Here is a 16,220-nt window from a genome sequence, read left to right as displayed (position 1 = left end):
GGAAAACAACTTTTAATTTGATGTTTATGCTAGCAAAATGTACTACAGTTACTAGCATACATTTTTCCAAACAAGTTAAAAAATCCACCACACAGCCAATTCAGACGATTTCATCAGTCATGTCAATCACAGTGCAATTTTCTACACAACGCTGAAACAATTACTAACCTTAACCTCAGTGAAGTGATAGTCGGTTGATAGCATTACTGTTTGTTGCAATTACCGCGTGATTGATTTGACCAATTAAATCGTCAGCTGGGTGGGATTTGACTTAACTAGTTTGGGAAGCATAAAAAAAAATAAAAAATTCACACACAGTTACTGCTGTAACTCGCATAAACAACAGCTTCAAAAAATGCTTTCCGACAGCATTTCGGCATTTGAACATTTCCCAGCCTGGTTAGATGGCAAAGATCTGACCACATCAAAAGCAATTTCCAAGCAACAGCAAATGTCTAAATGGTTTTACATTCCCGCAGGAAATGCAGGAAGCTCTGATATACCACCGCACAGAATGTGTCATACACATCCGCACTGCCTGAAGATAAACCAAACCTATTTCCATTGTTATTAGTCTTCTTATTACTCCTTGCCAATATTGGCAAATCAAATTTAACACTCCCCATAATTGCTCAGACCTACCAGGGTATTAAATGTTCAGTCTTTTTAAATGTTCTATTACGTTTTATTCTTTGGGCTTGAAATATTTAAAAAGTCACTTAAATCAAATTCCAATTACCAATCTAAAACATCCCATTGGGTGACATGGTTGTAATTATTTAGGGAAAAGTAACGGTGGTGAGCTCTCCAAGTTTCCAAAGCAATTATGAATTAATTAAAACAAGATATCCTCATAAATTAGTGATGAATGTACGTGAACTACATCTCCTTTGTTGATGTTCTTTGCTCATATCAATTTTCAAGCTTTAATTATAGCAAATTACGGTCATATAATTGCACGTTTTTATTTAAAAGCATGACCTGCCGAGGCCATTTGTGCTCGACAGATAAAAAATACACTAGAGGTTTTAAAATGAGCCACCCTGCAATCCATGCTAACAATATAAAGACCTGAATAGAAAGGAATTACATGTAAAGCAGTCTCCTTATTCTCTCTCTCTCTTTTCGTAGGTGTCTTAGCTTGATGACAGGAAAGTATCTGATGTGCTGGAAAGAATACAAAGCAAGGTAATAAAACACTAGCATGAGAAGGAAAAGAAAGAAGAAGAATAAAATCAATGAACCTTACGAAAATGCTACAAACACAAATTTCAATCTGAAGCATGAGCAAACCCAAAATTTCTTTCCCAATCTATTACTCGGTAGCACCCAAATGAAACCGTATATATCTATCATGACAACTCTCAGAATAGTTTTAGCGTGTTGGAGGTGGAGGGTTTCAGAGGAAATTGGCTTTAGGGGTCTGGATTTTAATAAAATATGGTGGAATTTGTATTAAGACCATTTTCAAGTGATCATCTCCGATTTATTTAAAAATATAAATATGTACAAGATGTGGCACATGATTTATCCCATGTCTCAAGTTTAAACTTCACATTTACCTTTCTTGAAAAGTTCAAACGGGTTAAATATCCATCCTCAGTGCGGACATGCGTTTAGGTTGAGCATGGATAATTCTGTTAAATGTCAGACTGACATGCGCCAGGCAGCGAAGGAACTCCTTGTTCCCTCTGTGGGTTGATGTTACTGTTTTACAACGTTTGCTGGATTTTGATACCAACACCGTGGGCCGGTGGATGGAGGATGAAGGGAGTTTGACGGGGGTGGAGAGCTATTTATGAATGCGCAGGACATGCATCGGCTGTGCGCTCATTAAAACTCCTCTCACGGTGGAGGAGGAATACGGCCCACACCCTCTGCGAGGCTTTCCTCCTCTGCAGTCTAGGCCAGAATTCACAAACCAAACACGACTGGGAGCACCGATCCAGGATCAGGCTGTCCCTTATTGTGCGTATAAGCAAATAAAACCATTCCAAAGCGGTCAAGCTACTGATATGAACTAGAGCTGTACGATTCTGGTTAAAATGAGAATCACATTTTTTTAGTTTCAAACTGAGATCACAATTCTGAACAGACAACCAAACAAAATAAGTATTCACTAGAGCAGGGTTCACCAATCTCGGTCCTGGAGGGCCGCTGTCCCTGCAGAGTTTAGCTCCAACCAGCTCCAACACACCTGTTTGAAAGTTTCTAGTATGCCTAGTGAGACCTTGATTAGCTGGTTCAGGTGTGTTTAATTGGGGTTGGAGCTAAACTCTGCAGGACAGCGGCCCTCCAGGACTGAGATTGGTGAACCCTGCACTAGAGGTTCTGAAAAAAATGTTAATCGCTAACCTAGAAATCTAGACGCACCCTAGCGGCAGCTAAATGTATTTTGCAGCCAGGGTAGTCTAGCAACTCTCCATTGACTTTCGGAGCTGCAAAAACCTAAATTGGGTCAGGCCAATCACGTCGTGTATAGAGTAGGCGGGGCGGGCTTAACATAATGACGACAGAGTTGCGACGGTTCCCTGCTACTTGAAAACAAAGAATGGCGGCTGCTGGAGAACAGTCTTTCGAATCGGCTTTGGCCGCGACTCTGGAGGACTTGGAGTTAAGCTTTTCTTTGAGAAAAGAGCAAAGAACGGCACTTAAGTCATTCTTTAAAAAAGGAAGATGTGTTCGTAGTTTTGTCGGCCAGATATGGCAAAAGTTGAATCTATCAACTAGCTCCGCTGTTGGGAAAACGCTTTGATTGGTTGAAGCGTTGTCCTATTGCGTGCAGAGGGAATCTGAAAGACAGCCGTTTATCCCGCCCCTCGGATTGAGCCGTGTCTATGGTGAGTTGCCAGACCTAACATCTTGATGTAGGTCTGGCTTGCCAGGCTAGTTAATCGCTGCAGTCTATTTCAAATGTTCAGCTAATCTGAATGAATTACTTTAAAATCGGTATGAATGAATGATTCAGTGATTCAATACTTCCGAGAATCCGCGTTTTTGAACAAATCTCAATGAATGATTCAATGACATACATTTTTTAAGTCACTTGTCGCCACCTGGTGGCGTAACAATGTAATCTGTACAATCGTTATTTGAAGCGTCATGTTACTTTCAAAAGGTGATTTACTCTATTTTGATCGCTACTGTTTACGTCCGGACTATAAACTTTTATCTCAGTACTTCTGTGATAATGTGAACATTCGTAACACAGAAATAACGAAATTGTGTGGTTGAAAAGCTGTTGCATACCTATACCGAACATGACAACTGCTCTCTCTGGCTCAACCCAGATTTGAATGTCCGTCAAAGGTTTAACAGACACAAGCGAATCATTGTCATTTAGGAATGAGATTGTGTGGGGTGTTTGAATCGAGATCGCAATCTTTTAACGATTATTTGAGCAGCTCTGAAATGAACTGTGATTTCACATAGATACCTACTCCAAATCTTTGGTCAATCATGTTGAGAAAAGGCAGTGAAGAAAGCCTCTGAAAGACAGATGGAAAACACAGATTTGCCATTAAAAACAGGTGCAGGAATGTTTCAATCTTTTTCAGTTATAGGAAATTAAAAAATCTTCAGCGGCAGCTGGGTAATTAGGCCTGTAGATCTTGGATCTTGGCCACTCTCCACTGCTCGCCACAAACTGATTCTCATAAATGAGATCGCCAGGTCAGAGCACCTGTTAGACAGATTGAAAACTTTTCGTTATCAAAGAAAACAGCTTGGCAACATCTTTTCAACAGCAGGATGCCGGCTCAGGCCTCTAACATGTGGTCAGGAAAATGACCACTTGAATCTGAAATGATGATAACCGCCATGACTACGAATCTACAGTCTTTTTCTTCTTTTCTACACAGCAGGCATAAATACTTATTTTCTACACAATTATGTGACATTAGCCAATTAATTAGGAGTGTTTGCTAACAAGCTGTACTATTATGCACACTTTGGGTTATTATTACACTTCAAATCATCTGACTTGTTGGAGATGTTGGGTGTTAATTTTTGTTTGTTTTTCAAAGTGATCTGAATCTCAGTATTTCACTTTGTAGATCATAAAAAGGGAAGGGGGGAAAACTTAAAACAGACTTAATGTGCGGTCATATTACTGAAATTTTGATTCCTATTGAAATGACTGGATTTCACCAGAGGAAATTTGCCAAATATGACACCTGAGACTTATATTACATTGTGTAAAAATGGGCATAATAGGTCCCCTTTAAATTATATGCGAAAGAAACCTCCACATTATCATTTTTACAATCCCCTTCAAGTTTAAGATTTATCACTCTTTGGTTGGGTTACTTCACATCTAAAAACAAGCCTGATGCAAGCTTGGCGGAAGAGGCAGTCCATTTATCCCATCGACTTGGATCCAAAACAAGTTTTCAAGACACCATCACAATGACCTTATAGACTACATGCAGTTGAGGAGTAACATTTCATTACACAGAGAAATGCCCGAGATAGGAGGCAAAATCCCACTTAGCCTTTCATCACAGAAAAGCTCCCCTGGAATCCTAAACAGCCCCCCCCCCCCCCCCCCCCAAAAAAAAAAACAATGTGCTCTCAAGGCAACAGAGATACGCAGCTAAACCCAACCTGCATCCGCCTGGCGCAGGTGCCCTCTAAGACGCTCAATCCTATTCTTGACGCCCACTCTTGTTTTCCAATCGCTGCGGCTCCCTGTGAATAGCAATGAGTTATCAGAGAGAACTAGGACCCTCTGGCACCATGGAAGCCCTTAGCCTTATAAGGCTCTAGCCGCTATAGCCTCTTTAGCTTTACAACGTCAGTCAAAGTTAAAATGTGTTGAGTCTGCCTGCACGGGCTTACCTGCTATAAACTCTACAGGTGTAAAGCTTAGTAGAGAGATTTAAAACATGGTGGGGGAAGTGCTGAGGATCTTCAGATACGTTTAAAGGGGTGGTTGATTATGATTTCACTTTTTTAACTTTAGTTAGTGTGTAATGTTGCTGTTTGAGCATAAACAACATCTGCAAAGTTACAACGCTCAAAAGTTCAAAGCTAAGGGAGATATTTACTTGACAGAAATTGCTTTTTAAGGTCTACAACAAACGGCTGGTAGGGACTACACAACATTCCTCCCGGGTTAGTGACATCACTAACCCTAAAATTGACATAAACCCCACCCATGGAAACATGATTTATAGATTATCATGACAGAATATGCTAATCAATGACTAGAAGATAGTTAACTCCACATCAGCAACATAAATTCATCACCTAACCATTCAGAAATGTCCTGTTGGTTTCTACATGTTGTCACTTCTTCTTAAATCTTTCCATCATTGTCCGACTCCGGTTTGAACATAAAAGGCAAAAAGTTTTTGAAATTTTCAGTGTGTGTCTGTGTGAGGTAAATCGGAGCTGCTAACACACACACACACACAAGCTCTTGAAGCTCCGCTCTCTGTGCCGGGAGCAGCAGCTCATTTGCATTTAAAGGGACACGCACAAAAACGGCGCGTTTTTGCTCACCCTCAAAAAGTGACAATTTTAACATGCTATAAAAAATATCTATTTTGAGCTAAAACTTCACATACACACCCTGAGGACATCAGAGACTTATTTTACATCTTGTGAAAAGGGCATTATAGGACTGCTTTAATGACACTGGCGAATCAGTGCAGCTATATGATGTTAAAAAGCGGGGGAAAAAAGTCGAAAAAAGTCTCTTATCAAAAATATAGTAAAAAGAAACAAAATAGTAGACTCAAGTATCCAGACCTTTAATAACCAGCACCTTAAAATAGCCAATAAACGACCACTTAGGGTGCTTTCACACTTGGTTTGATTGCCTAGTCTGAACCAGAGTTGCTCAGGGTTCTGATGGCAGCTTTCACACTTATTCAAATGAACCGCACTAACAGAGCAATCACACTAGAGATTGTTAAAGCCAATCCGAGTTTTTAATACATCTTCTATCTTTCAAAGAATCAATAACCTTGAAAACTTAAAAGTTCTTACTATATAAACAGGGTACCTTGTGTTACACAACTTGTAGTGCAAGAGGACTGATTACATAAACAAGAATAAATAAATGTGTGCTCTTACTCCTGGATGTTGTGCATTAGCCAGCCAATCAGATTAGAGTTAACCAGACTGAGAAGGCTGTGGGCGTGCAGTCAGAGACTAATTCTGTCTTTCAATGCGGTCAAGTGCTATCTGATGAGATCTCATCAACGGAAATGCATGCTACTATCAGGTGTAAAGGGTCTGGTATTCTTTCTTTCAAAATGAAAAAGAAAATATCTAGTATGAAAGTCCTTTGTAAAGGCAGGCAAGCATGAAATCTGCAGGGTATGCGGTTAAAGATGCCGCTACTGCCTACCTGTGGACGCCTCTCATCTGCTCTCTGCCAGCTATAGCAGGGAAATAAACTGCTGTGGATCATCCACACTGTTCTACAGTCTATCAGGCGCTTCATTAGCCATGCAATGAATAAAAGATCAGCGGCAAGGAGGAGGGATAAAAAAAAATAATGAAGGCGAGGATGGGAGAGCGAGAGGAATAAGAGAAAATGAAAACGAAGGAAATCTAAAACAGCAGCGGACGAAATTACCTCCAATATGTCCATTATTGAAGCCCAAAGCTCCCTCCTTTGTATTTCCCGCTATCTATAGTGGTGAATATGTTTGAGTGGAATGTCAGTGTCGCTGTCATTCCATTACTTTCAGCACAATCAATAATTTTTTATTAAATTAGGGGGGAAAAAAATTGTGTATCATTAACTTTCATCATCGACCGTGGCTAAAAATTGCCTCACTGGCACACAAAAAGAGCTGCAAAAATGGTCCATTTACAATTTTCCTAATCATAAAGAGATGGAACTTTCTTTTTCTGTCTTCTAAAGAGGCAAGGAGGTAAAAGGCTTTATCATGTGCTGAAAGGAGAGAGTGATCAATATTTTATCGTAGTCTACGGTCACTACGAAACCTCTCTGGATGTCAGGACGATGGCATTAAGACGGAAAAGTTCCATCATATTAAACCAGCCTCTCGCAAATAAATAAAATAAAATAAAATAAAATAAAATAAAATAAAATAAAATAAAATAAAATAAAATAAAATAAAATAAAATAAAATAAAATAAAATAAAATAAAATAAAATAAAATAAAATAAAATAAAATAAAATAAAATAAAATAAAATAAAATAAAATAAAATAAAAAAGCTTCATGGCCTGATTACCCAAAATATCTACAAACCTACATTTAGCAACAGCCATGTGACCTTGAGATCTACTGTCATTTTTGGAGTGCACTCAGCTAAATTTAGGGAGCGATTACCCATCAAACACGCAAACATTAGTGTTCACAGTGTGGGGTCTGAAAAAGCGTTGTGTAACTTATTTGTAGAAGCAGCAGGAGTTGGGGTGGCATGTACATATTTTTGCACCACACTGTTTCGACGCAACAGCGGCAATCATTTTGCCTCAACTTCCTACTGTTATTTAGTGTCCCATATAGCCAGAAGCTAGAACTACATTCTTGTGAATTGCACTGATAAACTTGCTCATGTCTCATCATGACTTTGTTTAATACAGTAACAAGAGAAAAATATATGACACTGTACATTTAGTGCCTGAGATGTAGCGCATGTTATTAAGGTGATTTGTGATAATTATTATTATAATTATTAGAATAAAGAAATAAAAAATATTATTGTTATCTTTATTTATTTATTTATACTACTGCTATTACTACTATATTATTATTACTACTACTACTACTACTACTACTACTACTAATAATATTAATAATAATAATAATAATAATAACAATAGTAATAATAATAATAATAACAATAATAACTATCATAATAATAACAATTTTGTTTTGTTTTTTTGTTTTTTTGTTTTTTTGTTATTTTGTTTATTTATTTAAGTGCTTCTCCATTTCAAATACGGTAACACTTTATTTTACAGTGTCCTTGTTACATGTTACATGTACTTATCGTAGCAATAACAGTAAATTATGCATAATTACATGCAATTAACTCTCAACCAAAACCTAATCCTACCCTAACCCTATAGTAAGTACATGTAGTTAATTATAATTACTCAGTACTTAATTATATAAACACACTGTAACAATGACACCTTAAAATAAAGTGTAACCTCAAATACAAATATAACTAAACTACCTGAAAACCCTTAATTTCAGAAAACCAAAAAGATTTAATACAGGTCCACTGGTGTCACCATATGCTGGTCCATTCACCAGATCTCCCACTTTGGATGACTTCCATCAACCCCACATAACAAAAACTGGTCATTTCAATTTTACGGAATGAATCTCCGATCGATATCACATGGTAAACGCTGCCCCATTACAAATGGCACGCTGTAATTATTTATGACTGAAGGCAGCCACCCAATACAACATGTAAAATGGAAAAAAGCAAACAAACCCGTTATTGGGGCAGTCTCCCGATAACATAGCATATGTCACACATTCATATCTGCATCCACACCATGAGGGTCTTTGAGGTTAGGCCGTTCTCTATTGATCTTTCTGCCATTATGGTTATCATAAAGAGGGCCTCCAGACACATTATGAACATCAGGGGTCACACAAATGGACACTTCCCATTACTTTATTAGGGACATAGCGGGTCAGTCCACACAGCGCTTCCCGAGATCCATCATGTGCTCATTCAAAATCCATAATTTGCACATTAGCAAGAGCTTTGCATACTTTCAGCTGTTTTCGTGAGTTATTAAAAGGGTGTTGTGTCTAAAATATTATTGAAAATAATAATGTACATGACATGCTCATTCATGCGTGTGCTTATGTCACCAATATCATTGCGTAATGATAAACAAAAAGCTTTTTAAGCTCTGAAGGTCAAAGAATAGGTCATAAAAAGGGCGTTTAATAATAATGCATGCTACACTGGCAGAGTTTTCTAGATTAAGAATGTCAAACACGACCATTTCTGAACAGACAGGCTGCAGTTTTCTTTTGATCAGACACCCAAGGCTCTCAAAATTGTCAAATTGCACCTGTGCTTTGTGTAAATAAATAGACAGTAAATGAAAGGGAGACTTTGTTTCAACTTCACAAGGCCCATAACTAGCAAACAAGAGTGAACGGGTTTTTTTGTTTTTATCACTGAAAAGGCCTTTAAGCTAATAAGACTGTCTTCCAAATAGTTTTCAAACAGCAGTAGTTTTGTTATGCATGAGGTCAGTTTGATTTTCTTGCAAAGGAGACAGAGCTAACAATTACTAAACCTAAAGCAATAGAAGAGAAGAGGCAATGCTGATGCTATTGGATTTTATACGCCTCTTCGAAGATGTCTAGCTTCTAGTTGTTAAATCATGTAAAATGAGCTTCAGGTAATTAGGATAAAAGAAATAGGATAGCGGATTTCCAAATCAATGGGTGCTTGTCGTTTAACCATCCCTCGCCCTTTTTTTAATATCCGTTTTGTTAAGAATGACTGTAAATCATGTATGCTTGGGGGCTCAGAAAGTCCAATGTTGTATATGTGCCACAAATTATTAACAATAATAATAATAATAATAATAATAATAATAATAATAATAATAATAAACTTTTATAAATAAAATTAAAATTAAACTAACAATTGAAATGGAAATGAATCTAGAATAGTCCTTTAAATTGAAGATATTCACCCTTTTATAAATAAATAAATGTTGAAATTAACCTACAATTTGAATTGTAAATTATTTTTATGTTCCTCTGACCAAATACAAATCCAGTGGATGGAAATTAAAGATTTTATTATTAACCCTTAAAGATATTAGTATTAACCCTTAAAGACATAATTATTAATCCCTTTGACAGACAGACAGATAGATAGACAGATAGATAGACAGATAGATAGACAGATAGATAGACAGATAGATAGATAGATAGATAGGATAGATAGATAGATAGATAGATAGATAGATAGATAGATAGATAGATAGATAGATAGATAGATAGATAGATAGATAGATAGATAGATAGATAGATAGATAGATAGATAGATAGATAGATAGATTAATTCCTTTGGCCTCAAAGAAATTGTTAACCCTTCTATAAAGGTATTTTTTTAATTAAATAAAAAAGAAAAGAAAAGAAAAGAAAAGAAAAGAAAAGAAAAGAAAAGAAAAGAAAAGAAAAGAGAACAGTAGAAATTGAATCTATAAAAATTACGTTAAATTCTGAGACCCTGTGTAGACCACATCTGTTTGGAAAGGGTTGACGCTTGCTTACTCTGACATGTTCATGTGACGTCGACAAACCCAATGAATATTCCATGCATTTCACAAAGCCCACAGTAAGCATTTCCATAGCATCCCTATCTCCATGACCTGTCCCACACGGATACTACAACCAGGGCACGAGACAAAAAAAAAAAAAAAAAAGGCTGATGCGAATTAGATTCCATTGCATTTCCTTAGATACGCCACTCTGATAATAACCCTCCTCACCTCTCTCAGCCTCTCCTAGCACAACATATGCCATGGATGATTTCACAGCTTCCAACATGGTCTCCAGCAGCCACTGCCAGACAGACTGTGCTGAAATGAGCTGGCCTTGCACATAACCACACCTGCCAGAACAAAAGGCGTCTTAGGAGTCACAGATCGTGAAGTACAAGAAACCAAAAAACTGAGTATTGATGATCCACAAATGCTTAGTCAACGTTTTGCCAAGTGAAAAGGCAACAAACTTTCCCTTCTCGGTTCCTGCTCAAGGAAGAAAGTTAAGGAGTGTCACATAACCTCTCATCACATGTGGAGTGTAATTATGAATCCATTTGTGCCCTGAAGCTATTGTTTGATTACCTGAAAGCATCAATCAAGCAGGCAGGCGAGAGAAGTAAAACGAAGAGAAAAAACGCATCCTTCTTACGCACAGCGACGAGCTCAACACATCAGTATACAGTAGACAGCGTTTGAATTTCCATTAAAATGTTCTTCAATGATCAACCTATTTTTCAGACCTTTTCCATCTATCAGCAGGTACGTGACATTGCTGATGGCTTTTATGGGTGCCGATTTGCAATGGGCACTTTACACCAGAAATCGTTTTCAAAGTAATCTTTGCAAAGTACCGCCATTTAGATTTCGGGGAGTCATTTTCACAATCTGAGACTGTTGCTAATCCACTCTTTTTTAATCACACATGAAATTAGGCTCTCAGATGCCGGTCTATAGACACAGAAACCCTTGGGATGGCTAAATGGAGACTGAATGGTCAATCAACAATAACGACTGTGCTGTTGCGTCTTGTTTTCTAGTGCTAGATAAATTCCCCCGTTCCATTACCAACACTGCACTCAGAATTATTAATAAATCTCAGCTTTTGAGGTGTAAAAATCATCAGTTTTTTAAAAGGATATTATGCCTTTTTACATTTTCAACTTTATTTAGTGTGTAATGTTGCTGTTTGAGCATGAAAAACATCTGCAAAGTTACAAAGCCACTCCAAAGGGAGTTATTCTCTATATCAGCACTGTTTCGGAACTCCCTGAAACGGCTTGATTGTAGTCTTGAGTTTTCTTCCAGGAATGTTCAAATCACAATATTCCTCATTTGAATAATTCCCACCAAAGGCACATGCAAAAAAGGGGCGGGGTCTGGCTGAGTTGCGGTACCGTTTTGGTAAGGGGTGTGACATTTCTGAAACGCGCTCAAATCGGTTGACCAATCATGGCACACTTGTCCATCCGACCAATCAGAGCACACTAAGCTTTTCAGAAGGAGGGGCTTCATAGAGGAACTAATCAAGGGTGCGTTTCCCGTACAACGACGTAACTCGCTGCTTAACTACCATAGTACGATGCATCGTTGAAGAAAACAACTAGCTAGTCACGACTGTTTCCCGAAACCCTATTATCGCAAATTGGTTGTTCAACCACGTTGGTTTATGATGTCACGCAGGTGGTGGTGTAATAACTACTTTTAATGAATCTGTCTGAGATCGAATTAATATTAGACGTTTTGCTATAAATTACGGACATGGCATCAAAGGACTATTTCTCAGTTTTCGCAGTTATTTTGCTTTATTTCCAGAATCAATCTAGGCTCGTTCATACGTACTAGAGCACGTTCACACATGCACACTCTTCAAAAACGATGCTTTAAATCTCTTGACAAACTAAAAGACGTAAAAGACATTTGTATGTATTCTAAATAAAAGATACAGATTGCACTGAATGTCAGCTTAATTTGCTCAAGATAAGGATTTATTGAATCCACGTCATGAAAACAAGGTGGAGAGCTGTTGTTCCAACCACACAACTTTGCGATGCTGTTCGCGAATGTTTGTTAGAACGATGGTTTCGGATAACGACGAAACTTGCGATCGTAACTGGCTAATGATGCTTTTGGGAAACGCACCCCAGAGCGTTACTGACAGACTGGAAAGAGAGGTGATGCAACCATGTAAAATATGTGAAAAACAATGTGTTTTTTGAACATTCACGAAAAAAAAAAAACCTATTCTAGTAGACCTCAAAAACAAAATCAATAATTTGTAAAAGCGCATAATAGGTTGCTTTGTTATTGTCTTCATAAGCATTTTTTGCTGTAGCAAAATAGTTAAAATAAGAGGGATCTGGTATGTTGTTCATATTCTGGCCATGCATTATGACATTCCATTAGCAAAATAAAAGAATAGTGCTGCTAATACAGAAATACCATTATTGAGAGTACCAAAAAAAAGACAATTAGTGTAATGGATAGGCTTGATGCAAACAAATGATCAACACTAAAGGGTCCTCGATTACTCTGATGCACAACAAAACAGAAGACTACAGCAAAGCTGGGGGGGAAAGGACAAAACTGTAAAAGCCGCGAGCACATGCGAGCATGACAATCTCTACTTTAGGTTATTCTCTCTCAGAACTCAAAAACACACTCAAAAATGTGCAAAACTGCAAAAATGGATGGACCTCAACTAGCTGTGATGCCAACAAATACTAATCCACATTAGTTATATATACAGTGGCCCCCAAAACGTATATAATATACATGTAACACAATGATTTTCATGCCTGTTTAAGTGTGGTTTAGGTTTCCAAACACTTTTTTGGGGCCACTGTAAAAAATCTAAAAAGTAGTAATATTCTAAACACTAGATGCTTAATAATAATATTAAGCTGCTAAATGAAAAAGCACCTGTATTAAAGCTACACTACCACAACAAAACCAAATTAACTTCTGTTTAAGCTGTAGTCCCTGTATGCAGGAAAAATTTATTGTTTGCATATAATTAAATCAGTTTTCTGCATTGCACAAATCATGGTGGTCATACTATATAAGCACTTTTCAATAACTAGAAGATGCCGGGGATAGTTGTCACACTTTTTAGTCTAGTGAATATTTCCTAAAAAGTTAATTTCTGTATATATATACAAGTAAAAGTTTTGCTAAAATAGCTATTGACTTGTCAGAAATGAATATGTTTCTTCAACAACGATGTATTAAATCATTCAAAATTGACAGTAAAGACTTTTACATTATAACAAAGCTCTATCTCAAATAAACTATGATCCTTTGAACTTTTTATTCATTAAAGAATCCTGACAAAAGGTAATGGTTTCCACAAAAATATTAAGCAGCTGAATGATGAAAATACTGTTTTCAACATTGATAATAGGAAATATTTCCAATGAAATCAGTGTGATTTTCAAAAATCTGACACTGAAGCTTTGTCATCACAGGAATAAATTACATTTTATGTATTTTTGACCAAATAAATGCAAATAAACAAATCCATCCCCCAATATCACACTACTGTATATGGGGTAAGTTGTCACAATGGAAACCTGCATTTAAATAGCCTACAGTATAACGGGCAGTTGAACTGCTAAACATTTAAACAATTGTGAAGTACATGAAATGTACTAAATGCTAAATGCAATGCTTATATCAACTTCCCCATGTGACAACTTGCCCCGGGTCTCCTCTAAATGCCCTCGAACTTCAGAAAGGTTTCAGTTGGCCTTTCCTTATCTCTAATAGAAACATTGAAGCTAGTTGGCCTGAAGGAGAATCACCATAATTTGTAAATTGGTCAAGGTCGAGCGAATACAATAAAAGTGGGTTGATGACTCGTCAGGGAATGCCAAATAAAAATGTAGGCCTCTTTTTCAGGAAAGCTCTCAATCCTGCTCCTGAAGTACCCCATATCACATTTTGATTTATATCATAAATTCATTAGTAGAGGCTCCAAGACCAGAATTGGGTGTCAAATAAGAAAAACCTCCTAAATGTGCAGTGCAAGACAGCAAACTGAGTTACAGGAGCTGTCCAGCATCAGGGGGTGCTGAACTCTCTACAGCTGCTACACAAAATGAAATCTTTAAAGCAAACAACTAGTCAAAAGCAAACAAGCGAGAAAGGACATGCACACTTTCGAGACATGTTCCCTGATCGGTGCACGCTGGCTTTCCAGTTTAGATGTTGGAAAAGGTTACCACTATCCCCTCTAGTGGTCTTACAAAGTGACTGGAGACGGGGCTGTAAAAACGTCTCCATGAGAAACTGTTGAGCTCATACATCAGTTTGCACACACTATTATGCAGTTCGCCTGATAGAATGCGGTGGGAAAAAAGTGAATCCGTCACAAAGCGCTATAGGGTTGTCATGGCATCCCTTTGTAGGCAATTCCCAACAAAGAATCAATCATCAATCGGGTTTTTGTTCCACCAAAATGCACTCTTCTGTTCACAGTGCCGCACTAGCATTGAAATTATTTCAAAGGGAATACGATCGGTCTTGCTTTTTGTACATTTGCAGCCTTAAATTATTGCTATTGCATAATGAAAACATCATCCAGACTGGTGTCGTGTCCAGGAGAACCAGTGCTGAACCACAAGATGGCCCATACGAGAAAAACTTTGAGAGAGAGAGAGAACTGATGTCTAAATATGGCAAAACTAATAGCTTTTCAAATGCAAAATGTCATTATTTGGCATCCAAAGCCGGTAGAAGACAACAACGTTAATGTTTTCTTTGCTCCAGGCATTATTATTTATTTGCTCGGATCAGTTGAGGGCCATTACGCAGCTCTCTTATTTATCCAAAAACCATCAGAGACCAAAAAGACCATCATATAGCTATTACAGCATTAATGTTTCTGTCTTCTATTACTTATTCGACTTGCCATGCACTGAAACATCAGCCTACAAATGAATGCAAAAATGAGACGTGATTTTTAAATCTCAATGCACTTATTGATGCACGCTGGTATGTGACTTCAAACTCATGCAAACCTTTTTTCCTCCCTCTCTATCTCTAAATCTCTCTTTAATAGCACAATGCACCTTTCACGAAGCTCACGAATGTGACAAAATTCCTTTAGGGATTCCTGTCTTGAATACAAAGCAGCCTCAATAAAGACTCCTCTCTGTGAAGCCAAAAAAACAGATGCATTTAAGCTCAGATGTAGCAATTAATTGTCCCCAATGCACTTGGGAATTTTTAGCATGGACTGTATAGTTTGTGTAAATGGAGTAGCAAATATCCAACAGCTTTCTTTTCATTCCTGGTTTTAATATGGACATTCAATTCATGCATAATTAATCTTCTATATCCATTTAAGATCGTTTTAAGCTACTGCCCATCATCAAAACCCTTCTAATCATCCCACACACCAACACAACGCCTGGAGTGAGTGGGAGGCTGAGAGTTGATCTCAATGCACACATGGACTCAACATGTGATGGACACTTGTGCGCTTGACTTACATGGAGGAGATGTTCTCAAACAGGTCCGGAAGGCTGTTAGTGGTATTCCCATCGCTCACGGTGTCCTGTAGTGCCAAGAGGGGAAGGAAATTCCCTTGGTAAGACTTATTGCAAAAGATGTCAGTGGTAGAACAAGTGCAGGTCGGTGGGCAGTCCAGCATGGAGCTCATGTAATTTTGGAAGATGCTGAGGAGAAACAGAATCCTCCACCAGCAAACGCGAGGTGGGATGGATAATAAATCCATGTTTCCAGGTGTTTCCCTTAATGTTTTAGCTCCTTGAGGGGGGTTAGTGTTCAACGGCAACAGAATCGAAAGCGCTCCGGGTATCCGTACAGTGATGCGAGAGCGCGCGCGCGGGTGAGTGGATGAGAGTAAAGGTATGTTAGATCAATGAGATCGCAATAATGTCCCCAAGAAAAGAGGGGGAAAATACTCCGTCAATGTAGAAAGGGCTCAAAAATCAACGGTCCCAGTCTGTC

General features: G+C 37.9%; 1 protein-coding gene across 2 annotated transcripts in view; it reads right to left on the bottom strand.

The window, feature by feature from the left end:
• ntrk3a (neurotrophic tyrosine kinase, receptor, type 3a) overlaps positions 1-15,984 on the bottom strand; it is a gene marked incomplete at its 5' end in the record, with an annotated part of 210,137 nt that extends 194,153 nt beyond the window's left edge. For both annotated transcript variants that reach the window (XR_014603703.1, XM_084094591.1), the window contains one exon: positions 15,740-15,984. Coding sequence is in view for 1 of the 2 variants with exons in the window: in XM_084094591.1 (XP_083950717.1) it covers positions 15,740-15,984 (245 nt within the window). The remainder of the gene's footprint in view (positions 1-15,739) is intronic.
• Between the last annotated feature and the right edge of the window lie 236 nt (positions 15,985-16,220).

The sequence above is a fragment of the Abramis brama genome (genome assembly GCF_963993115.1).
Source record: "Abramis brama genome assembly, chromosome: 20".
In the NCBI taxonomy this organism is placed as follows: Eukaryota; Metazoa; Chordata; class Actinopteri; order Cypriniformes; family Leuciscidae; genus Abramis; species Abramis brama.
Note: the sequence above shows the minus strand (reverse complement) of the source record. Positions and strands in the feature narration are given on the sequence as shown.